Below are 22,691 nucleotides of genomic sequence, written 5' to 3'. Positions count from 1 at the left end.
GAAGAAATATCAACGATATTTTAATGCACAGCCAGTTCCAATGTCCTACAGAAAATGTAAATAAAACTATGGAATAGGAGGTATGGAGTCATGTGAAAAGTGTTTGGTGTGTCAATATGTTCTGCCATACTTAGCATAAATGGGATTTCTGTTACCCCTAGATTTGGTGTATATTGTTATACTAAAGGGGTAATTTATGTGCTGAGGTGTACCTGTGACCCATATTATATAGGTGAAACTAAAAGGATGTTTAGAATTAGGCTACAGGAGCACCTGAGGGACATAGAAAATAGATTAGAGAGTCCCATAGCACAACATTTCAATATACATCATAATGGGAAAAGTGAGTGTTTAAAAGCAACTATTTTCGATACTGTTCAAGGATGGGATGATGTGGAAGTCCAGAGAAAACTTTTATATAAAGAAACTATGTGCATTTTGAAGTTTGGAACTTTGTCACCTAATGGGTTAAATACAGACTGTAATTGGAGGGTGTTTAATTAGGTTTAAATTGAATAATTGAGTGTTGTATATAAGAAGAGTGAAAAGTGTAATGTTTTATCTCTTGAAGGCTTGTAAGCAGAGGCGCTAAGATTGATTAAAGATCTGCTTATTTACTGTGGCCTGCTGTACCTTCCTTCTGTGGTATTGGAATTTGTGTTTCTCTTCTTCTTGTTACATATTCCAAAAAGAGATGGCCTGTGATGACTAATCTTGGATGTCTCCAAGCCAAAATTCCAGGAGTAAAAAAAAAAAAAAAAAGCAAGGTGTTAACCTAGAAGGCCATCTTTCTTTGATTTTTCTGGACTTCTTAGTGGTAAACTAGTACAGGAAAGATGCCAATCTTCAGATCCTCATTCGCCAAGCGTGTGGGTATTTTTTCTGTTATCTGAGGAGACAGAGCATTATGAATTTATGACCAGGCCCTTCTGGTTATTTTCAGTACTTAAAGGTTGTTAAAAAGTGTTTGTCCCCAGTTTTAGGTTCCCTCAGGACTAAGGGGTTTCATGTATACCCCTACTTGGGTAACTGCTTCATACAAGCATCCTTATGAGAGGAATTCTACAGCACCCTGCAGGACATCATCCAGTACCTGAACCACTTGGGCATCTCCCTGAATCTGCAGAAATTAATTTTGCCACTGGCCTGCACTGTGACCTGCTTGGTGACATTGTTGTACACAAAAACCTAGGTGGTAGCTGTGCCATAAAAGAAGGTATCTGTTTCTGTTGCACCATTTCTTTCATCAGCTGATGCACAAGACACATTCAACTGCAAGGGGATTTGTAAAGGGACTGGGTTACACAGCTGTGTCAATTCTGTTGGCACCATAAGCACCTCTCTGTCATTGGAGAAAGTTATACCCCATATACCTGACATCTAAAAAGTGCTCAGATGGTGTACCCCTCGGGTACAGCCCTACCAAGAGATGCTTCTTGTGGTCCCAGTGCACATCCCTGATTGATCTCTCAGGTCTAAAAATCAGAATCTCCTTGAAGTGTACAAACCTTTACATACTCCTGGGGAACTTCTATTGTCATTTTCCCTAGCACGAACATGGAACGCACTTCCCCCATGTCCAAACTACCCAGAACCTCTCCTCTCCTCTTTTAAGACTTTGCTCCATTCATGACTCTCTTGCCCCTGGGAATGCACCTGCTCTCAGCCCTCCTACATTCATGTCTCTCTTGTCCCTGAGAATGCGCCTGCTCTCAGCCCTCCTACATTCATGTCTCTCTTGTCCCTGGAAATGCACCTGCTCTCAGCCCTCCTAACCTCCGCCCACTTGCCTCAGCTTTTCTCTCCCAGAATTCTACTTAACACTAGCCTTGCTTCTTTTCCTCTTTCATTTCTCTTACACTTACTCCCTTTATGCCTTACAGGCATTAGCATTCCATGCAAAACACAATGCTGATCATCTCAGGTTAGTTCAGAATCTGTTATTATTGCATACTACAAAAATCCATTGCTACTGCCATCACTACATCAGTATGTTTTTGTTAATTTAAGGTACGTAATATTTTGTATTAACTTCTGTTGGTTTTGCTTTTGTATTAATTCTGTATTGATTCTTGTTGATTTTTGTTTTATATGTATGTACATAGGTGTGTACTAGGCTAATGGCTCTGGACCCTTTACAAGCTTAGCCCATAGGATTACCCTGGCATCGTGGAGCTTTTTCTCCCCGGGCATCCATTGAAAAGGGCTCGTCTTGGCCCAGTGGACTTTCCCGGTTAACAAACTAAAAATGTAATAAATAAATTCAGATATTGGCCATAGATGCTTCAGACTTCATAGGTTCATAGGTTGATACTAGGCTATCAGCCCTAGGGCCTATACAAGCCTAGCCATAACAATTCCCTGGCTATTTCTTCCCACATTATTTACTTTCCTGGACCCCATATACCTGACATCTAAAAAGTGCTCAGATGGTGTTTATGGTGCTTATGGTGCCAACAGAATTGACACAGCTGTGTAACCCAATCCCTTTACAAATCCCCTTGCAGTTGAATGTGTCTTGTGCATCAGCTGATGAAAGAAATGGTGCAACAGAAACAGATACCTCAGTAATACATGAGTCAGCCTAAAGACCTAGGGAATATTCAAATAGTAGGTTCACTGTTGTCTGTTAATTTCATCATGATCCTTAATGAAGAATGAAGCACAGTTGAATGGGCATTCTCACCATAACAGGAAATGTGTGAACAGCAGCATTACTGCTGTAATAACTGCGCTGTCATCCCTTTCATGGTCCATCTGACCTCACCACCCCTAAAAGAGAGGAGGGGAAGAAAAGTACAGAGAACTTTTCTCTGCTAGGAGGTCCAATCACTAAGTGTGTCAAAAATCTAATTACATTTCCAGTTTCAACAAGCACATTAATTGGAGGCTTCATACATAATTGTAATCCCCTGCTAACTTTCTGCATATTGAAGCAGTAGCAATCGCGTACCCTTTATCCATACTTATAAACAGGTTTATGTTCCTACCATCTGGAAAATCTACCACTTCTTAGCCTTTCACAAAAGAGGTAACTCCACCAAACTAACAAACTATTGCCCAATTGCAATTCTATCCCCTCTCTCAGATATTCTGGAAAGGGTCCTACATGCCCGACGTATGGACTGTCTCCTTACACACAAGCTCCTGTTTCCTTACACACAAGCTCCTATCTAATACCCAGCATGGTTTTCATCCCTCTCATAACACCACCACAGCTCTACTGTCCTTTACTAACACAGTTAACCAGCACAGAAACTGTGGTCAATTTGTATCAGCCATATTCCTAGAACTGTCCAAGGACTTTGACATGGTCAGCCATTCCAAACTCATCTATGTACTGTCCTCCCTTAGCCTCAGTTACCTCGCTATCACCTGGTTCCAGAGTTACCTAGCAGACCGTCAACAGGCTGCCCACTGGCAACAAGATCTTTCACTCCTTCTCCCTGTCACCTCAGGAGTTCCCCAAGGCTCCATCCTTGGTCCTCTTCTTTTTTTCTCTTTTTGCCAACCAGCTCCACTCAGCTACACCTCTGGCTTCAGTGGTTCAGTAAGCTGATGACACTACCCTGATTTGCTCAGCTTTCTCCCTCAAAGACCTCCGTGCCATTACTCAAGATTCCTTATCTGCTGAATCCTGGTTCACTAGGTCCCAACTTATCCTAAATCCCAACAAAAAAAACTTCTCTTCTGCCCAACCAGATACACCTCCCCATCCACAGCATTCAGTATCCTCTCTAAAAATAAAATTATCACCCCAACAAACAATACCACATTACTAGGAGTGGAAATTGGCAATAAGCTGAAATTTGATATTCACATTTCCCAGTCTATTAAAAAAGTTCACAAAAAAACAGGATACCTACATAGAAACAGATTTCTGACAAATAACACAAAAGCGACCATTGCTAGAATCTACCTCCTCTCAACTCTCCTGTATGCCTCCCCAATCGTAACCATCATTTACAAGAGAGATCTAGCCACACTTGAAGCCTGTTAAAATAAAATCTTCAAGTTTGCCACTAATGCCTCATACAAGTCCCATCACTGCTCATCACTTAAGCAGTTCAAGTGGCTTCAACTCCCACACCTTCTCTTAAATTAACTTACCTTCACCCACAAAATACTCTGTCAATCAGAAAAAACCCTGCACTCAAAGATCTCATGCAGCCATATTCCTCTTCAAGACCCCTTTTATAGGTTCATAGGTTAGTATGGGGCTATATGCCCATTTTTGCTGTGTGCCTGTGCTGAGCATGAGACATGGAGGTAATTGGGGGGGTATATCTATGATCCATTCTCCATTGGTCAAGATTCTCTTTGACAAGGCCAGCGCAGTGCTCTGCCTCTCATTACATATCTATTTTATCCATCCATTGGGAGTCTTTGGGTGATGAATCTTATCCCTCCGCACGGCCCTATTAATAGGCTTCTAGATTTTTGTAGATTTTGAGGTCATCATATTCATCAAATCCTGGGGTTTGACATGGCCTTATGTTAGGTCACCTCTGAGTTCTGACTGTATAAGCTACTGAATAGAGAGGGAGTCTTAGTCGTCGGGCAGCATGGGATGTTGTTTGAGATTTTTTTTTTTGGTGAGGAACTTTTGTTGCCTGCCTCTCTGCTGCTGCAAGGGTCAGATACATTTCATTCGAATGGGGCATACTCAATCATGGTCTTGGTCTGATGGTGATGAGTATAGAGGATGACCTCCCCTCTGTAGATGAGATGAGAATCCTTCATGATAAGGTGGGCAATGTAGAAGGTCTTCCCTAACTACTTTGCTACATGGGTGTCGAATGACAGACTACTATCAACCTGGGTCCTACTTCTGTTCTTCTCAGTGATTCTATTTGGTTTGGTAGCTAGGTAACTAGGGGTAACCTTGTTTATGACTATGCATTTTTTGGCATTTTTTTTTAGGCCATATTTGGGGCCCAGGCACCAGTTATCCGCTTCCTGGTTGAGACTTTTCTCTGGTGTTCTGTGTGATGTGTTTTATGTACTATGACTATTGGCCCAGTTTGTAAAATCACAAACTTTGTCAACTCCTGTGTTTGCTTGTTTGCTTGTACGAAAAAGTAGATGCCACAAGAGAGGCCAGGGACTGAGCCCTGTGGTACACCACTTGTGACAGGCTGAGTTGGACATGCGCCAGCAGCAACACTGACTGTGTCTGGGTTCTCTCTCACAGTTTGCATGCAACCCATCTTGTGTGATGTATGGGTAAGCAGCTAGATGAGTTTTTTTTGAATGATACCCCGGGGTATTGTATCTCAAGCCCTAGCCCAATCGAGGGTAGCTGTATGGGACTGCCTTTCCCTCATCATGGCTTTGGTGATTTAGGCTGCGCTGGCAAAAGACAAACAAAGCCAAACTGGGATGGATCCAAAAGTCTGCAATTCCCCTATGTCTTTATTTATGTGGTCCATTTCTGATCCTGGCCATGGCTTTGCAGATAAGGCTCTAATGGGCTGTAGGGCCTAATTTTCGGGGACTGGCGGCGCCTTTGTGAAGTGGGACCACAGTTTTGCAGTCGCCACTCCTGGGTACATATCCAGAGGTAAGACTATGATTAACAGCTGTGTCCTAGCTGTGGGTTTAATTTCAGGTCCTTGGATGCTGTGTTTTGCTTTGGGAGAGCAGTTCTCACTGGGCGTTGGAGATGTTTGGGGGTTTGCTCAGCAGTATGTTGGCAATGTCTGTAGGATCAGTAATCTTATCATCATTTTGACTCTGTACTAGTTCTGAGCATATCTGGGGAGTTTCCAGGTTTCTATCTATAGCTAAAGAAGGCCTTATGTCTTGTTTTTGAGTCTTCTTATTTTTCTCTCAAAATTTGCTTTGGATGATTTTATGAGAGCTCTTAGTTTTTTACTTATAGTGATCAAGGATGTCTTACCTTTTAAGGATTTTGCTCTATCTTGTAGTAGCTTCCTCCTTTTGTTGTAGAGTTTGTTTATGGCTGGGGTCCACCAGAGTGAAGTACTGCACACTCTAATAATTCAGCAGGTGAATCACTTTTTTACAACTACATCTCCAAACACTGGAATAATCTACTTAACTCACTTCAATTTAAAAAACTTCTAAAAAAGCACCTCACTAACACCTGCCTCTGCACGTGCCACTCCCCTGGATAACCTAGTCCTCCTTTCCACTCTGTTATCATTACTCTTACTCTGCTAACATGCTCTACCACTAATGGTAGTTTCACTTTAACTGTGCATAATCATTTGGATATATATCCACTAAATGTAAACAACCATTTTTATGCAAGTCACTGTTGCTCATTATTGTGTCTAAAACCACTATCTTGTATGTATTTGCTTCTCACTTGGCTGTTTTTTGTTTCTCTATTGTATGCATTTATTACTCTTGGAGCATTTCTCCCTGGGCCTCCACTGAAAAAGGACCTATGTCCAGTCGGACTTTCCTGGCAAACAAATATAAAATAATATAAATAAATATTGATTTATTTATTCTTTGTTGACTAGGTTAGTCTCATGAGGCTAATATCCCCTTTTCAATGGATATCCAAGGTAGTATTTATACTACTGGGGCAAATTTGTCCAGGGCATTGGGGAACTTCTTTTTGATTGGTGCTGTGGGATGTTTTACATCCACCTGAGCTACCACCAACTCAAGAAGATGGGGCCTCTGTTTAATGTCTCACCCGAAGTACTGCACACTCTGGAGTGCAGTACCCCTGCCAAATGCTGCACTGCAGTGTCAGCAATCCATCTACTTGTCGTGGAAGTAGAACCCACAACTTTCTGTACCTGTTGTGCCAGAAATGCACAAAAAGTGGTGCAAGCTGATATGTCTTTTTTTACCCAGCTTCATGTTGAATTATTCAGCAAAAGGACAAGATTGTCTATTGAAATCAGGCCAGATGGTCAGACAGCCATTTATTGCTCATTCCCAGGTATGGGATTATGCTACAGGAGTAGTTCTACTAATCAAACATCTACTGTTATGGTGAATATGCTACACTTTTTTACTCTTCCCTGAAGCTGGATGTACCCCAGGCATGAGTAAAAGTGAAGATTCTTTATTCTAAACAAAAGCAGCACCTGAATAATTTAGCTTGTATTTCACAGAGCTGAGAGCATCTAGCTAATCTAGCTAGCTAAACGTGGTTAGTGATGTATACAGGGGATGAAGCTAACTATGCATTGAAGAGGTGAAAGAACGGTGAAGCTAACTATACAGGGAAAAAAGGTGCAAGAACATTTAATGTTCTTAGTTTTTCACTGTTGCAGTCATCACATTTGGGTTATCCCTGCTAGGGTAGCCTTCAGCCAGCCTGAATACCAGAGACTTAGTATTTCTACGTCGGTTAATGTCACTTGAAGACTGACATCAGGTTGTCAGTGGTATAAAGGAAGGCAGTCGACCCCATGCATCAGTCTTTCTTGCCGTGGAGCCTGAAGCAAAAGCAGTTTGCACGAATGCTGGTCTGCCGCTACCCGAGTTTCATTTCTGAATTGAAGTTGAAGTCTTTGAAAGCTAAGTACCCCATTGGAATCCTTTTTTCTTGCACTAACTGATGTCAGAAAAAGTTAATTGTCTCACTTGCGGAAAGCAAATACCACACCGGGACTTCCACTCCTACTGCATCACTTGTTTAGGCCCAGACCACGACGTCCCTCTTTGTCGGCTCTGTGCTTTAACCCCTGAACTATTCGTCATTGGGCCCTTATTGTAGCCAGATATTTCCGTTTACAGTCCTCGAATTCCAGTATGGCTTCCGTAAGCCATCCGACAGCAGAGCTTCCAAAAAAATGTAAAGATAAAGACAGAGACAGACCGCACAAGACTAAACCTTCCGACGACGCTACCGCCAAGTTGGTCATCAATCCTCTGGAATTCAGTGAAGCGCTTTCGAGCCCTTGATGCCCGCTTCAGTTAATTCGCAGTCCTCTACTGAGACCCTTTCGGAGTCCGGTATGCCTCAGAACTCTTCTTCGTCTAAGGATCGTGCAGTCGTCTCTACCTTGGATGGGTCTGGAGCAGTTGTGCAGGCACCGACGTCTGAGGAAGTCCTTCACAACACCGACTCAGACATAAACCAATGCCTTGTTTCACGACTACCGTTACTTCTAAAACAACTGAGTTCCTTAGGCCCAGGGTCGAACCACCCCCAAGAAACCGACTTCTAGACATTCTTTGGCACCTGCTCTTTTGCCTCAGTCACAAATGCTTAGAATGGCAGAGGACCTTATGCTGATTATGGGAAGCCAGTCCACTCCATGAAAAAGAAGGATCTGTCTCCAGAAGTTTGGTCTGAACAAGAGTTAGATGAATCTGATGTATCTGACTATGAAGACATGCAGCCCCTCTGTACATATGAGGATTCTGATACAGAGGAATCTATTCCTTCAGCCTCTCCCTCAGAGGATTTTTCCTTTGGGGATAAAATTGTTGGATAAACCTTTGCACAAAGATAACATTTGGTACTAAAGCAGAAGAGGTGTTAAAAAAAGATGGAAGAAAAAGCAAAATCTATGCAGACTGTTAAAAGATTTCCTACAGGTACAGCCCCGTAGGTTCAGCAGGCATTTTCCCTCCAACCACTGGTCCTTTCCTGCACCTAGTAAACAGGGCCAGCCTACGCCCCGTGGAAACAGACCTCCAAGACAGCAGTACCACGGGTTGCAAAGATCTAAGCAGTGGACAGCCTCCACTTCAAAACCAGGGAGTTCAAGGCGACCCCCTTATGGTAAAAACTCACAGCGACTCACCCCCTCCCTACCTCGCCTTTGTCTACCATCACATACCCTAGGAGGAAAACTCTCCTTTCAGTCAAGCACCTGAGCCACCATTATCAAGGACCAATCGGTTCTGAACATTGTGTCTCGGGTACAAATTCTCCTTCCACACCCTTCCAACCCCAAAAAGGTTCCCAGATCTACCACCAAATCCATACCCTGCTGTCCTTGGGTGCAGCAGAACACATTCCTGCAGAGCAGGTAGCCCAAGGCTTCTACTCCAGACTTTTTCTGGTACCCAGAAAAGAGGGCACCTGGCACCCCATCCTCGATCTATCCATTCTAAAAACACCTTCCTGGTGATTCCAAAATTCAGAATGCTCACCCTCCAGCAGCTGCTACCCATGCTATCCAAGGATGCTTGGCTAGTTACTCTGGACCTAAAAGAGGCCTACCTCCACATTCCTATCAGGGAGTCCTGCAGAAAATATCTTCGGTTCAGGGCAGGATCTCAACACTTTCAGTTCTCTGCACTTCCCTTTGGCTTATCTACTGCTCCCAGAGTTTTCACAAAATGCCTGGCTCCGGCCATTGCTTTTTGCAGACAAAGAAATATTCAAATTTACCCCTACTTAGACGACAGCCTTATTCAGGCAGACAGCCAGGAAAAGCTGCTCAAAGACCTGGCCTTCATAAAAAAACCTGCTAACCTCCTTTAGGGTACACAGTCAACAAAAAGAAATCCAAACAGGTACCCACCCAAGGGATTATCTTCCTGGGATCAAGTCTGGACACAGCATCCCAGATGGGCATGCCTAATGCCAGAAAAACAAAGTTTCCTATCAGCTTACTTTTCTCAACTGGCCACCAGGCCCCAGCTTTCTGCAAGGGAAATCTTGCAAACTCTGGGGTTCATGGCATCTTGCATACTCTTTATTCCATATGCCAGACTGCATATGAGGAAACTTCAGTGGTACCTAAAGAGCCTTTGGTGTCAGCACTGTCAAGATCTGGAAACTTTTACCTATTATTCCTTGCCTGAGGGAGGAATTTCTTTGGTGGGAAACAGCCTGGTCCCACAAGAAGGGACTGCCCTTCTCCCCACACCCCGCCACCCAGACCCTTACCACAGACGCATCAGACTACGCTTGGAGTGCACACTTGGATGGCAGGTGTATACAGGGCCAATGGAACCCCCAGCAACTCCCCCTAACTAAAAGAGATGATGGCTGTGCAGCAGGCCTTGCTAGCTTTCAAACCCCTTCTGTCTCTCCAGGGGTTCTCCTGATCAAAACAGACAACATCACAGTGATGTGGTGCAACAAGCAGGGAGGGATTCACTCCTACCTGCTGTGCAGGCTGGCCATGACCCTTTGATTCACAGCCTCTTCCATGTGTCTACACCTGTTAGCACAATACCTGGCAGACCAATTAAGCAGAAAACTGTTAGACCCCCCATGAGTGGCAGCTCAACAGAAATATCTTATTACTAATAACACAGAAATGGGGAACCCCGGAGATCAACCTCTTTGCCTTCCACACCAACCATCAGATCAGCAAATTCTGCACCAGAGAGCATCACTGCATGGCATGGAAAGTAGATGCCCTGTCCTTCCCCTGGGTAAACCTCTCTGTCTATGGTTTACCTCCCCTACCTCTCATTCCAAATGTACTGATCAAAATAAGGGAGGAAAAAACAAGGACCATTGTCATAGCTCCAGACTGGCCCAGACAGCACTGGTATCCTTTGCTGCGCAGCCTGTCCCCACTGCCCCCATGGAATCTTACTCAGATTCCCAACCTCCTAACCTAGAGGGAAGGGTAATTCATGGACCCCCAATTGCAGACACTCAATTTGGCAGCTTGGCTTATAACCTGACCCCTGACCAATCTGCCCTCCTCAGTAAACAGGTTCTGGATGTTATCCAAGAGGCCAAATGCCCTAGCACAAGAAATTCTTATGCAGATAAATGTAAATGGTACTGCACCTGGATCCAGGCTGTGGGGGCCAATACGGCACAGCCCTCCATCCCTCTCATCTTGGATTACTTAGCTGACCTACTACACAGTGGTCTCTTTCTCCTCTATAAAAATTCACGCCTCCGCTATTTCCGCTCATTTTCCCACTGAGCAGCCTCTTTTTTTCACACCCTCTGATCAAGCAGTTCTTCAGAGGGGCTAACAACTTGATTCCCCCTAGAGGGGCACCAACACCGGCTTGGGACCTTAACTTTGTCTTGGAAAAGCTCACCCTGCCTCCATTCGAACCAGCTTCTTCTGCAGAGCTAAAATTTCTTTCCTGGAAGACGGCCTTCCTCCTGACCATCACTTCAGCCATAAGAATCTCTGAGCTGCAAGCACTCATGGCAGTGGAACCCTTCATCATCTTCTATGCAGACAGGGTATCCCTCAGAACTAATCCATCCTTCATGCCCAAGGTGGTATCCAGTGCGGCTCTCAGCCAATCCATACATTTGCCCACCTTCTTTCCTAACCCTCAAAACAAGGGGGAAAGGATTCTGCACTCTAGATGTGCACAGACAGCTCAGATACCATCTGGACAGGACTAAACCCTTCAGAAAATCTGATCAAGTGCTGGTTAGCTTTGCTTCAGGGGCAGAGGGCAAAGCCATCTCCAAACAAACCATTTCCAAATGGATAGCACACTGCATCCATTTCTGCTACAAACAGCATGGCAAGCCTCCCCACCAAGGGGGTCAGGACCCACTCCACCAGAGCAGCTTCCACCTCTGTAGCATTCCTCAGAGGAGTCCCCACCAGGGACATCCTGGAGGCTTCCACCTGGACATCTGTTCACACCTTCACCAAACATTACCACCTGCATCTCTTTTTCTAAATCCAGGGCAGGTTTTGCCTCTGCAGTCTTGCAGGGTATGTCTTCTTCCTTGACTGCCTCCACCCATTTCCTCAGCTTTGGGAATCTACCCAAATTTGATGACTGCAGCAGTGAAACACGAAGAACATAGTACAGTTGTGTACACTTACCATAAATGTAGATGTTCGAGTGTCTTCACTGTTGCAGTCCTGGTTTCCCTCTTCCCCCTTTTTTCTGTATTACCCTCCTTTCTTGTTCTCCTTTCCTTACAAGGGACATATTGGTATTTTTTCCCCCTGGTGGGGTCCTACCACCTGAGCCTAGCCTCCTACTTTTGGGAGGTCCTGACCGGTTAGGGCCAGAAAAACTAATGTAATGGCATTAGCTGCCTTCCTATATACCACTGACGACCTGACGTCAGTCTTCAAGTGACAGCAACCGATGCAGAAATACTAAGTCTCTGGTATTCAGGCCAGCTGAGGGCTACCCCAGCAGGGATAACCCAAATGTGATGACAGCAACAGTGAAGACACTCGAACATCTACATTTATGGTAAGTGTACACAACTGTACTTTTAAAGGAGACACCTGCCATGTCATGTTTGCATTACATATTACAACAGCTGTTATAAAATCAGCATCAGCGGCAATTTATACATGTAACAACCACTTTTAGGGAAGGTTATGTGTTGCACATGTAGCAGTGAGTCACTACGAGGTAGTTATAATCTACTGACAATTTATACATGTGACAACTTTTAGGGAAGGTTATGTGTTGCACATGTTGTAGCAGTGAGTCACTATGAGGAAGTTATAATCTACTGGCAATTTATACATGTAACAACCACTGTAGGGAAGTTTGTTTTGCACATGTTGTAGCAGTGAGTCACTACAAGGTAGTTATAATCTTCTGATCATACAGGCACTTGCTTTATTTTTATTTTAACTTAGTAAATCAGAGTGCTGCCTTTTTTTTTTTTTTTTTTTTTTTTTAAAGATTTGCCAGAGCATGTTCATGAGAGGCCTTTCCCTCGTTGGATGGTACCACAGCCACCCGTTCAGCCATGCCTTGCCCTCTTTGCAAGATATTGACTCTCAAATGGATTATCAGCTCAAATTACAGGGCAGCAACAATAACTTCCAGCCCTGCCTAGCTCTCATCTGTGGTGAGTGCTTCTCTTGTATAAATACTGGAAAACCAACGTAACTGTTTTGTCCTCACAACGTATATGTATGCCTGTGTTCATTTTGTTTGTTTGGTTAACATTCCAGCATTTATATGTTCACGTTATGTGTACTGGATTTATCTTGTAGTGTATTTTTGTTGGAATCCTCAAATAATTTTCACATAAACCGGAAAGTCCCACCTGGTATATTTCTGTAGATCGGTCAGTTCTGTGAGAAATTTCCTGTTTTTTTCTAGGACTTCTGCCTAAGCATTCATGTCTCATTCCATGCATGGCTTTCCCTTTTTAAATACCTCACTCACTTCCTATCTGTATTTTATGCTACCCTTTTCCACTCTTATGTAAAACCCACAAATTAACTTATTGCCTACTGGAGGTTTTTTGTCGTCGGCTAAAGTTTCTCTGTTAACTCATCCAAAGAATTGCAGTTTATGCCTTGTATGTTCAACACTCTGCTGTAGTGTGTTTATCATATATCATTGTTGCATCTTCAGTAACCTAGCTATTTCCTGTATAAAATTCTTTCATATCCCTATTATAGTGTAGTTTACCTTCTTCATTGTAAGACCCTTGGCCCACTCATAGTAGCAGAAATACAGGAATAGAGAGAACGTGCATCAGCAATGATCTAATGAGCACTGTAATACCAGAAAGTAAACTAATAGATGCGTATCAATGACAGTAGTTCAGAAAGGTTAACTGCTAGCTGTGGCACACATCAACCACATCCTGTAACAGGGAACATTTTTTTTCTCTTTGGGAGGCAGTCCTACTTATATAGTGCCAACTGCAAGGGTGCTGCAAGTCACAGAAGAGGTACAGTTCTGGCCTGCAGTAACCACCCCCTACACCAAAACTAAAATTTGCTTTTTGTCAGACCCAAACTTTTTTCAGGTATAGGAGAAAACATTTACCAGGATTAGGATAGACACACAGAGATGAAAGAGCATTTATCAGGATCAGGTCGGATACCTGGAGGTGAAAGAGCATTTACCAGGACCGGGCGAGACACACGGAGGTGAAAGTGCATTTACTAAGGTTGGGTCAGACATGCAGCGGTGAAAGAGCATTTACCAGGATCTGGCTGGACAAATAGAGGGGAAAAAGCATTCCACCAGGGTCAGGCTGGACACACAGAGGTGAAAGAGCATTGACTAGGATAGGGCCGGGCACACGGAGCTAAAAGAGCATTTACCAAGATCGGCTAGACATACAGAGGTGAAAGAGCATTTGCCACATAAAATCATCTACCTACAGACAAGCAGAAGCAAATAACTGAATCAGATTATATATATATGCTGCACATTCTTTGCCTTTTGTAAAATCTGTGTATTTTTTGTTAACGTCCTGTTGCTTCACTGGGTCATGGCTGACTGCATTTTAAATGTAGTGTGACATGCACAACTTTCATATTTAATGTTTATAAAAGAAATGCAGTTTACAAAGATTGCAAAAGGCACAAGGTGCCTTTTAATGAAATGCTCACCCAACTTACAAAGTAGTTGACTAGAGGTTTTTTTTGATAGTTTTGACAAACGTAGTCAAGACAAAGTCAACATCACTGCATTAAATGATTGTGTGACTGACACCCTGTCAGTGCAGTAGTTTGACATTTTTTGTACCAGTTTGGTATCATGGGTACTCCTCTCTGTAATACTGTCTGACACTTAATGACATTTTCCCCATCTGCCATGTTTGGTCACACCTCACTGCACTTCACTGCACTGCCTCTTATACTTTGACTGTTGTATCATGGACAGTCCTCACAAGAGGATTGTCTGACCCTTCGTGCTGCAACTTCCATTGTAGTATATGTAGTGTTTTTTGATACTCCACATTTTGGATAAGTAGAATGTACTGCTCTACAGTTAAAGTAATTGTATATAAAGTGTTAACTGCCAAAATGTAGAGCAAGGGCAATAACAAAGACAAAGAAGGGGACACATAGAATGGAAGCATCAAATAGAAGAAAATCTGTAAAGCAACTTAGACAAGAAATATCTCTGTTTAGAAGAATACATAAAGGGAAATGGATTATTGACAGATATTTGTGGTAAATGCAACACGTAATATTAAAGCAGAACAGGATATTTCATACACTATCTCCAATAGTAAACTAAAAATGTCAGCACAAGCATAAAAACTTAGAAGGTATGCAAATAAAAAGGAAACATAGAAAACAAGCAATTCATTGATTACCCAAAAATGTTTTTTTTTCAGAGAACTGACAAAGTAAAAGCAGTAGAAATACCACAAAAAATAAGAAATAGGTGAATTTTGGAGAAGCATTTATGAAAGCCCTGTTAACCATAACAAAGATGCTGAATGGATAGAAGAGTTAAAAGAAAAACAGTAAGAAGCTCTAATGTAGATTATATGAAATAGGAGGAAGTGACAGCTAAAGAAGCGGAGATCAAATTTAGAAAAGTTCCTAAATGAAAAAGCCTGGATCCAGATTTAATACCTAACTTCTGTCTAAAGGTATTAATATCTTTGCACAAAGATTTAGCCCTGAGTAAGGATTACTTGTATGCACGTCCTACACAGACACCGACCTAACTAACATGAAAAAAAAACTCCTCCTTAAGAGTGACCCTGCAGACCTTCCTAAGAACTATAGACCAGTAAGTTGCCTTCCAACAATATATAACTATATACTGGAATTGATGCAAACAAAAGTTATTAAACCATCTAGTAGTAAAATCAGTCCTCTCAGTAGAACAAAAATGTAATAAAAGACAGTCATGTGGATCATCTGTTGGTAGCAGAGAGCTAAGAAAGGCCAAGAATCTGAACATGGCATAGACAGATTTACAGAAAAACATTTGACATCATCCCACATTCATGTGAGATACTCTCCTTACATTGATCAAGTACATTACACTGACCATGAAACTGGAGTCTACTTCGCAGCTGAGCCATGGGAAAAATTAAAGGGGAATATTCCAGGATGATTCATTGTCACCACTGCTGTTTTATCTTTTCCTTAACCCATTAAACTATTCACTTAATAGACTAGGCCATAGTAACAACTTAACTTCCTGAAACCTTTATTTATTTTATTTTATTTTATTTTACATTTGTTGACTGGGCTAGTCTAGCTGGATATATATCCATTTTCAGTAGAGGCCGGGGGAGAAAAGCTCCAATGGTTATAACAAGTTAAACAGAGATAGGCAATACAATACTAAAATGTGAAGACAGAGCTAGTTAATACACGATATACACAATACAGTCGGAGCAAAAAACAAAAGTATAATAGACAAATGTCTTATATATATATATTTTTTTTTACAATAGTCATACAGTATGTAAGAGATAACATATATATATATAGATGTTATATAAAGGTAGACCTATCAAGGGTAAAGGGAACAGAGATTGTAAGAATTATGGAAGAAGAAAAGATAGAGAGGAAGAAGCAGAGTTAATCCGGGTTGTTGCAGGAGCATAGCCAGTGTTTATTGAGATGAATTTTCAGTTGTCTTTTAAAAAGTGGGAGAGAGGACAAAGATAAGATATCAGAGGGTAGTTTGTTCCACATTTTTCCAACAGAGTTGGAAAAAAGAGTTATTGGGTTTGGTTATATTAATCAGTAGTTTGTTGGAAGAGTGTAAATGTTTCAGGTTATTGTATGGTGTGATGAGGTTAGAGAGTAAAGGTATTTTAGTTGATTGGTATAAGATCTTGTGAGCTATTAAGAACTGTTGAAGTATGAATTGGTTTGGAAGTTCAAGCCAACCTAGTTGTCTTGGGTTCAGGCAGTGGTGAGTTCTAAATGGGGATCCTGTAGCAAATTTAGCAATATTATAGTAAGAGGTTGATAGTTTTTTGAGGTTGTTTTTGGAGAGATTTGTGTATATGGGGGAAGCATATAGAAGAGTAGAGATGAGGTGAGATCTGGCTAAGGTGGTCCTTGCTTCAGGTGTAAGGAAGGGTTTGATTCTGTAAAGGGATCCGATTTTTTTATTCACTAATTTTATTGTGTTGTTGATGTGAGAGTCAAAGCTGAGATTATTGTCAATAGTTATTCCTAAACGTTTAGTAGTTGAATCTGGAGAAATAAGAGTGCTATCAGCGGAAGTAAGAGTGAAGCTGAGTGGGGCAGATTGTTCAAAGACATCACATTTATTTTTTCATGGGTGATTTAAAATTGTATAGTTGATCAGACAAGGATCTGAAAGCACAGCTACAAATGATTAAAACATTTTCATTTCCTTTATATCTCATTCCTGTCCACCCCAGACTGATATTTTCTTGGTTTTGGAGCTTTCCTGCTTTAAATGTTGCTTTTACAAATTTATGAAGACCAAATGACATTCATCTGTGAAAGTTTTGATCACTTGCAGTTCTGCTTTCAGCTCCTTATCTGATAAACTGTATAGGTTTAAATCATCCACAAAAAGAATATAAGTCTTTACACTTTGTTATTTTCTGGGAGCCAAATTGTAACCATGACCTAATATGTTAAGTAGACAGCTTAATGGGCTAAGGGCAAGACAAAGGAGCAGAGTTGATAGAGTGACCCTGGAATATCCCCCTTTGAATTTTTATCCCTCGTATAATGATTTGTCCATCGTGGCTTAGCTGCAGACTGGTTTGCCACTGTTTCATGGTCACTGCAATGTAATTAAACAATGTAGGGTCTCATATATATCTGTAAGGACTTATCTATGAATGTGGGATGCTGTCAAATGCTTTTTTTTGTAATGTATCCACACCATACTTAGGCTAGTAACCTTTTTAAAATTCTCCATTATGACTTTAACAGCAGATGATCCCTTGTTTCATATGACTTTTCTTTTGTTTACCTTTTGTTCACCTTTTGTTCTGTTGCCATAGTTGGGTTTTCTTCTAAATGACTATAAACTCTGTCTGGTGCTTGCTTCGGATTCCTCTGCTGCAGCTTCACCTGAAGGCGGCATGGATCTGACTTCTCACACGTCTTCAGAGGCTTTTCAGACATCTGTATCTGACATTGAGTGGGAACCTGAGCTGAAAATATATGAGGGATCCAGGGGGATTCCACAGATTTTAGTGAGGGAGGAGATTCCTACAACTATGTAGTTGTGTCAGGGGTCGGACCCTCCGAGGGTGTTTTGTGCTGACATCCATCTGAAAAAGAAACGAATGACAAAGCATATTTCACCTGTTGTGAGGGATCCCCATTGTGAATGGCAGGATTTCACTCAAGGTTTATTTAGTGCTTTGATGGCCTTGAAGCCACCTCAAGAGGTCTTTGTTCCTGCTCCCCCTGTTCTTCCACTCCAGTCAAGACACCTAGAGAATTGGATTCCTCAGATGTGGACTGTGAAGAATCCCTAGCTTATTCTTCCCAAATCCTTTCCCCCTTGGACTACAGAAGATGAGGATTCCTTAAATCCAGACTTCCCTTTGGAAGAGCTGTCCTTTGGGATATCATTGCCCACATGATGGACTGTTTTAAGTGGGATTGTTCCAAAGTCATTGATGTTTAAATAAAGGCATTATGAGCTCCTACAGAATGTCTCCCAAACAATCTGCTCTTCCTACTGTTCTGGCTGTCCTTTTATATACTTTTTTCTGTAGCTTCTGTAGACCCTGACTCTCACCCTTCTGCACCAAGATACGTTCTGCAAGGTGCTTGAGCAGTGCAGGTTTATTTATAAATGCCCTTCTGGTGTGTTAGTTTCTTCTGACAAGCGGTCCAAGTTGCCCTCCACCAAGCTACTGCCTTCTGATAAGGATAGTAGGGTCATGGAAAGGTTGGGCCAGAAAGTTTACACTGCTGCCACCTTGTACTTTAGGACTATTAACTACAGACTCTTATGACCAGGTATGTTTTGGCTGTCCTTTCTTAGGTTTCTAAGGTGGTTTCTGACCTTCCTGACTCTGAGTTGAAGGCTTTGGCCCTTATCCTGCTGGGCTGTACTTCTGACGTTGCTTGCCTTTCAATCAAATGGAAATATGATACAGCTGATGCCTCTTCTAAGGCAGTTATGAGGATTTATTCCTGGATTTGTCATCAGGCTTTGCCTGATGACATGAAGGCCAAACTTTTTGATGTTCCTTTGGATGGCAAAAGTCTTTTTGGATCTGCTGCTGTTGATTTATTCAAGTCCCTCCAGGATAAGGGCAAAGCCTTGCAGATGTTGAAACATATTTTTCTTTCTTGTATTTATAAGTTTCTGAGGAACTATCCTTCCAAGTCTGCCTTTGTATATAGGCAGTCTTGCCATCTTCCTAAGGGTAAGAAGAGTTCTAGGCGTGTTCCTCTTGCTACATCTCCTCAGTCTGCAGCCTCCCAGAAAGCACCTTTTTAGGACAGACCTGGTTCTGTTTGATTTACTTCCTCCTCCCCTTTGCCAGGTTCACCTTGTCTGCCCACATTTCCCCATCTTCGAAACTAGCTACAAATCACCTCTGCCATTTGGGTTCTGTCCATTATTCGTCATGGACATTTCATGGTTTGGAGGTCCCTCCCTCCCTTTTCAGGCATTCCCCAATCTCCTCAGGAACATTTTTCTCATTTCCCAGAGGTTATTTACTCTCTCTTGTATCAGGATACTATTCAAGCCATACCTCCCACCCAGGTAGGGAAGGGATTTTATTCCAGAAAGTTTTTGGTTTCATGAAAGGAGGTTACATGGAGAGACCAATCCTGCTAAACATATTTCTGAAGATTCCTTCCTTTTGGAGACTTCCAAGATAGCTGAACATTGAGTAACAGCTTAATTCTATCTCTCCCACTGTGAAAACAGAAACTTAGCAGAGAGGCAGTGGACATACATTTCTGGGTAAATTTCAGTAACAGGTTAGTAAGTGCATTGTCTGGATGCCAGGAAAAAAAGAAATAGAGAGCCTGAAGGAAAATCCACTGCAAAAGGTGACAACACTGACTGGGAAAAATACTGCAGTTGCTCAGCAAAAAGCAGTGCAAGCTCCAGACATGACTTCCAGTAACCTAGCGGAAAGTATAAGACAACTGCACAGGGACCTTATTAAAGTAAACAAAACACTAATGAGTATATCAATTCAATTTGGAGTTCACTCCCAAGTCAATTAACTTCAACCGCATCCCCCCTCCAATTTAAAAAACTCCTCAAAACCCAATATCTAGGAAACTGGCTATGCTCATGTTTCTCCCCTAGTTGATCGACTCACTGTACTAGTGTCAGCTTCTTCTTCCTACCCAGTCCTAAGGTTAGTCTAATGCCGATTGAACAGCTACCTAAATCGTTCGCTCCTCCCTCTAACACTTGCTCTCTTTCCTCTCCTCTCTTTCCTCACTCTTGCAATTTTCACCCTCCAGCAGTGCTACTAGCCAATATTGCCAACAATGATGAATGAAGTATACAGTGAATGCATATATCTAGACTTAAATTTCAGCTATTCTTATGTCAAGAACACACTCTGTATTATTACTATGTGAAGTTTCTCAACCAAGACTCCACAGAAAATGTACAGACTAGCTAATAATGTCAACCATCATGACTGTGTGAAAGTATGAATGTATAGCTAAAATAGTTTGTCCTCTAATGTCAAGTCAATGATTTATATTTGTATCTTATTTGATGAGTGAAATTGTGTATGCATAACTAAACTAGTATATGAGCTCTAGTGTCATGTCAACAATTTATGTTTTGTAACAAACAGCAGAAACAGCACACACAGCAAACGGAGTACGGAAACCACACAGGATAAAAAAGTAGGTAACAAAAAAGTCATAAAGTTCAAGTGTGGTCTCCAAATGGCATACAACTCACTTATAAGACTCCAAGGAAGAAATCCAGCATCCAAAATTGATCAAAAAACAGGTTTATTCCAGTAAGCGCTTTCACCCTTAGGCTTCTTCAGACTATACAAGGCAGTAGCTACTAAGCAGGTTTAAAAATCTTAAGAGCTCTAGTAATTGGTCGAGCCCAAACCAATCAAAACTAGTCAACCAAAGCATCATCATATGAATGTATCAACTGAGGTATAGTTGAAAATTCACATAGAAAAAAAATAAAAAAATATATATCCACATTGACTAGTGAAAAAACAACTATATGTAGGGCAAAAGTTATTACAAAAATAATCTTAAAATCTCATGAATGGATTCAATAAAACAACATTAAAATAAGCATTTCTCATAGAAAATAGCAAAGCATATTATATACACAAGCATGAATATATGTCATGCTAGCAGACCTCCCCATACTAACTGAAGTACACAAATACATAAAAATGCATTCTAGCAGGCGTCCGCTATATATACGAAAGTAATCAGGTTCCCAAAATTTAAAAAACAGCAGCTGCCTATGTGTTAAAGCAGAAACATTAAACATTTAAACACATCATATAGACAGTTTCAAAGGGGCTTTAAAGTGAGCCAACTCAAATGGGCGACCACACAAACCCGTACGAGTAAACAAACCCGTAACTCAGAACACTTACCATATAGAAGAGGAAAAGAGTAAGTGTATCGAACCAATAGCTGTAATCCTAGCTATAATATAGTAATCCTAAAACTACTGCTGTGTACGATGTACGACATCCACGCATATACACAAAACACTTTCTGTTCCTAAACACACACCTGCGCTACGTAACAGCGTCACTGCAGGCGGAGAAAGAAACATGCAGTAATTGTAATGTTAGTAGGTCGTCAATAGATGGCGCTATAGCCTAATCATTTAAAATATAAAAAATCTCTATATAACAACAAAACCACTACATTCAGGCACAGCGAGCCATACACACTCGCAGTGCACCAAACAAAACAACAAAAACTCTTCAATTATGGAGCAACAAGTCTAAATGCATATCAGGGACTATACGTCAGGGGGCAAAGTATTGAAACAAGCCCCATAACTAAACAAGAAAAAGCCTGACCAATAAGCAACTTAAAATAAGAATGACAGAACACAGATGTCTACAAACCAAAGGTGACTACTTCTGTACCACAGACTAGGATGTCTTCACGATCTCTTAACTAGATCGATTATAATATAGGGACATAATTAAACCCCATACCATACTAAAAAATAGTCTACACCTAAGCATGACAAAACAAATACCCAGGACACCTGTGGTGTACCATCCATGGGACCACTGCTACTAGATTACTAGTTAGAATATCTTATAACTGGATAGAATGAAATACAGAGACATAAAAACACCATGCCTTACAGCAAGAAATCTGAATGTAGGAATAACAAATGAATACTCCAGAGTGAATAAATAAAATGGATGAAAAAAATATATATAAAAATATATATAAAAAATGTGTGAATGGGTGAGGATAAAAAAAGGGAAGGGGATGAAAAAAAATGAGGGAAAGGAAAAGACGGAGAGAAACAAAAAAGGGGAATATAGGAAGTGCATGAAACTATCCAAAAAGACTATGAGTTATAATGGTCTACGTAGCCTTCTCTTTCTTAAGATGGGTCTTATCTGGACCTTGTCTTGTATATCAATTCAATTTGGAGTTCACTCCCAAGTCAATTAACTTCAACCGCATCCCCCCTCCAATTTAAAAAACTCCTTAAAACCCAATATCTAGGAAACTGGCTATGCTCATGTTTCTCCCCTAGTTGATCGACTCACTGTACTAGTGTCAGCTTCTTCTTCCTACCCAGTCCTAAGGTTAGTCTAATGCCGATTGAACAGCTACCTAAATCGTTCGCTCCTCCCTCTAACACTTGCTCTCTTTCCTCTCCTCTCTTTCCTCACTCTTGCAATTTTCACTCCAGCAGTGCTACTAGCCAATATTGCCAACAATGATGAATGAAGTATACAGTGAATGCATATATCTAGACTTAAATTTCAGCTATTCTTATGTCAAGAACACACTCTGTATTATTACTATGTGAAGTTTCTCAACCAAGACTCCACAGAAAATGTACAGACTAGCTAATAATGTCAACCATCATGACTGTGTGAAAGTATGAATGTATAGCTAAAATAGTTTGTCCTCTAATGTCAAGTCAATGAT

General features: G+C 41.4%; 1 protein-coding gene across 2 annotated transcripts in view; it reads left to right on the top strand.

The window, feature by feature from the left end:
* MPND (MPN domain containing) overlaps positions 1-22,691 on the top strand; it is a 1,899,579-nt gene that overhangs the window by 1,280,697 nt on the left and 596,191 nt on the right. For both annotated transcript variants that reach the window (XM_044090604.1, XM_044090605.1), the window contains exon 10: positions 12,544-12,712. In XM_044090604.1, coding sequence (XP_043946539.1) covers positions 12,544-12,712 — 169 coding nt within the window. The remainder of the gene's footprint in view (positions 1-12,543; positions 12,713-22,691) is intronic.

The sequence above is a fragment of the Protopterus annectens genome, chromosome 13.part0 (assembly GCF_019279795.1).
Source record: "Protopterus annectens isolate FY-2018-M chromosome 13.part0, PAN1.0, whole genome shotgun sequence".
NCBI classification, from domain to species: Eukaryota; Metazoa; Chordata; order Ceratodontiformes; family Protopteridae; genus Protopterus; species Protopterus annectens.
The sequence above is the reverse complement of the archived record's forward strand: the minus strand, read 5'-3'. Positions and strand labels throughout refer to the sequence as shown.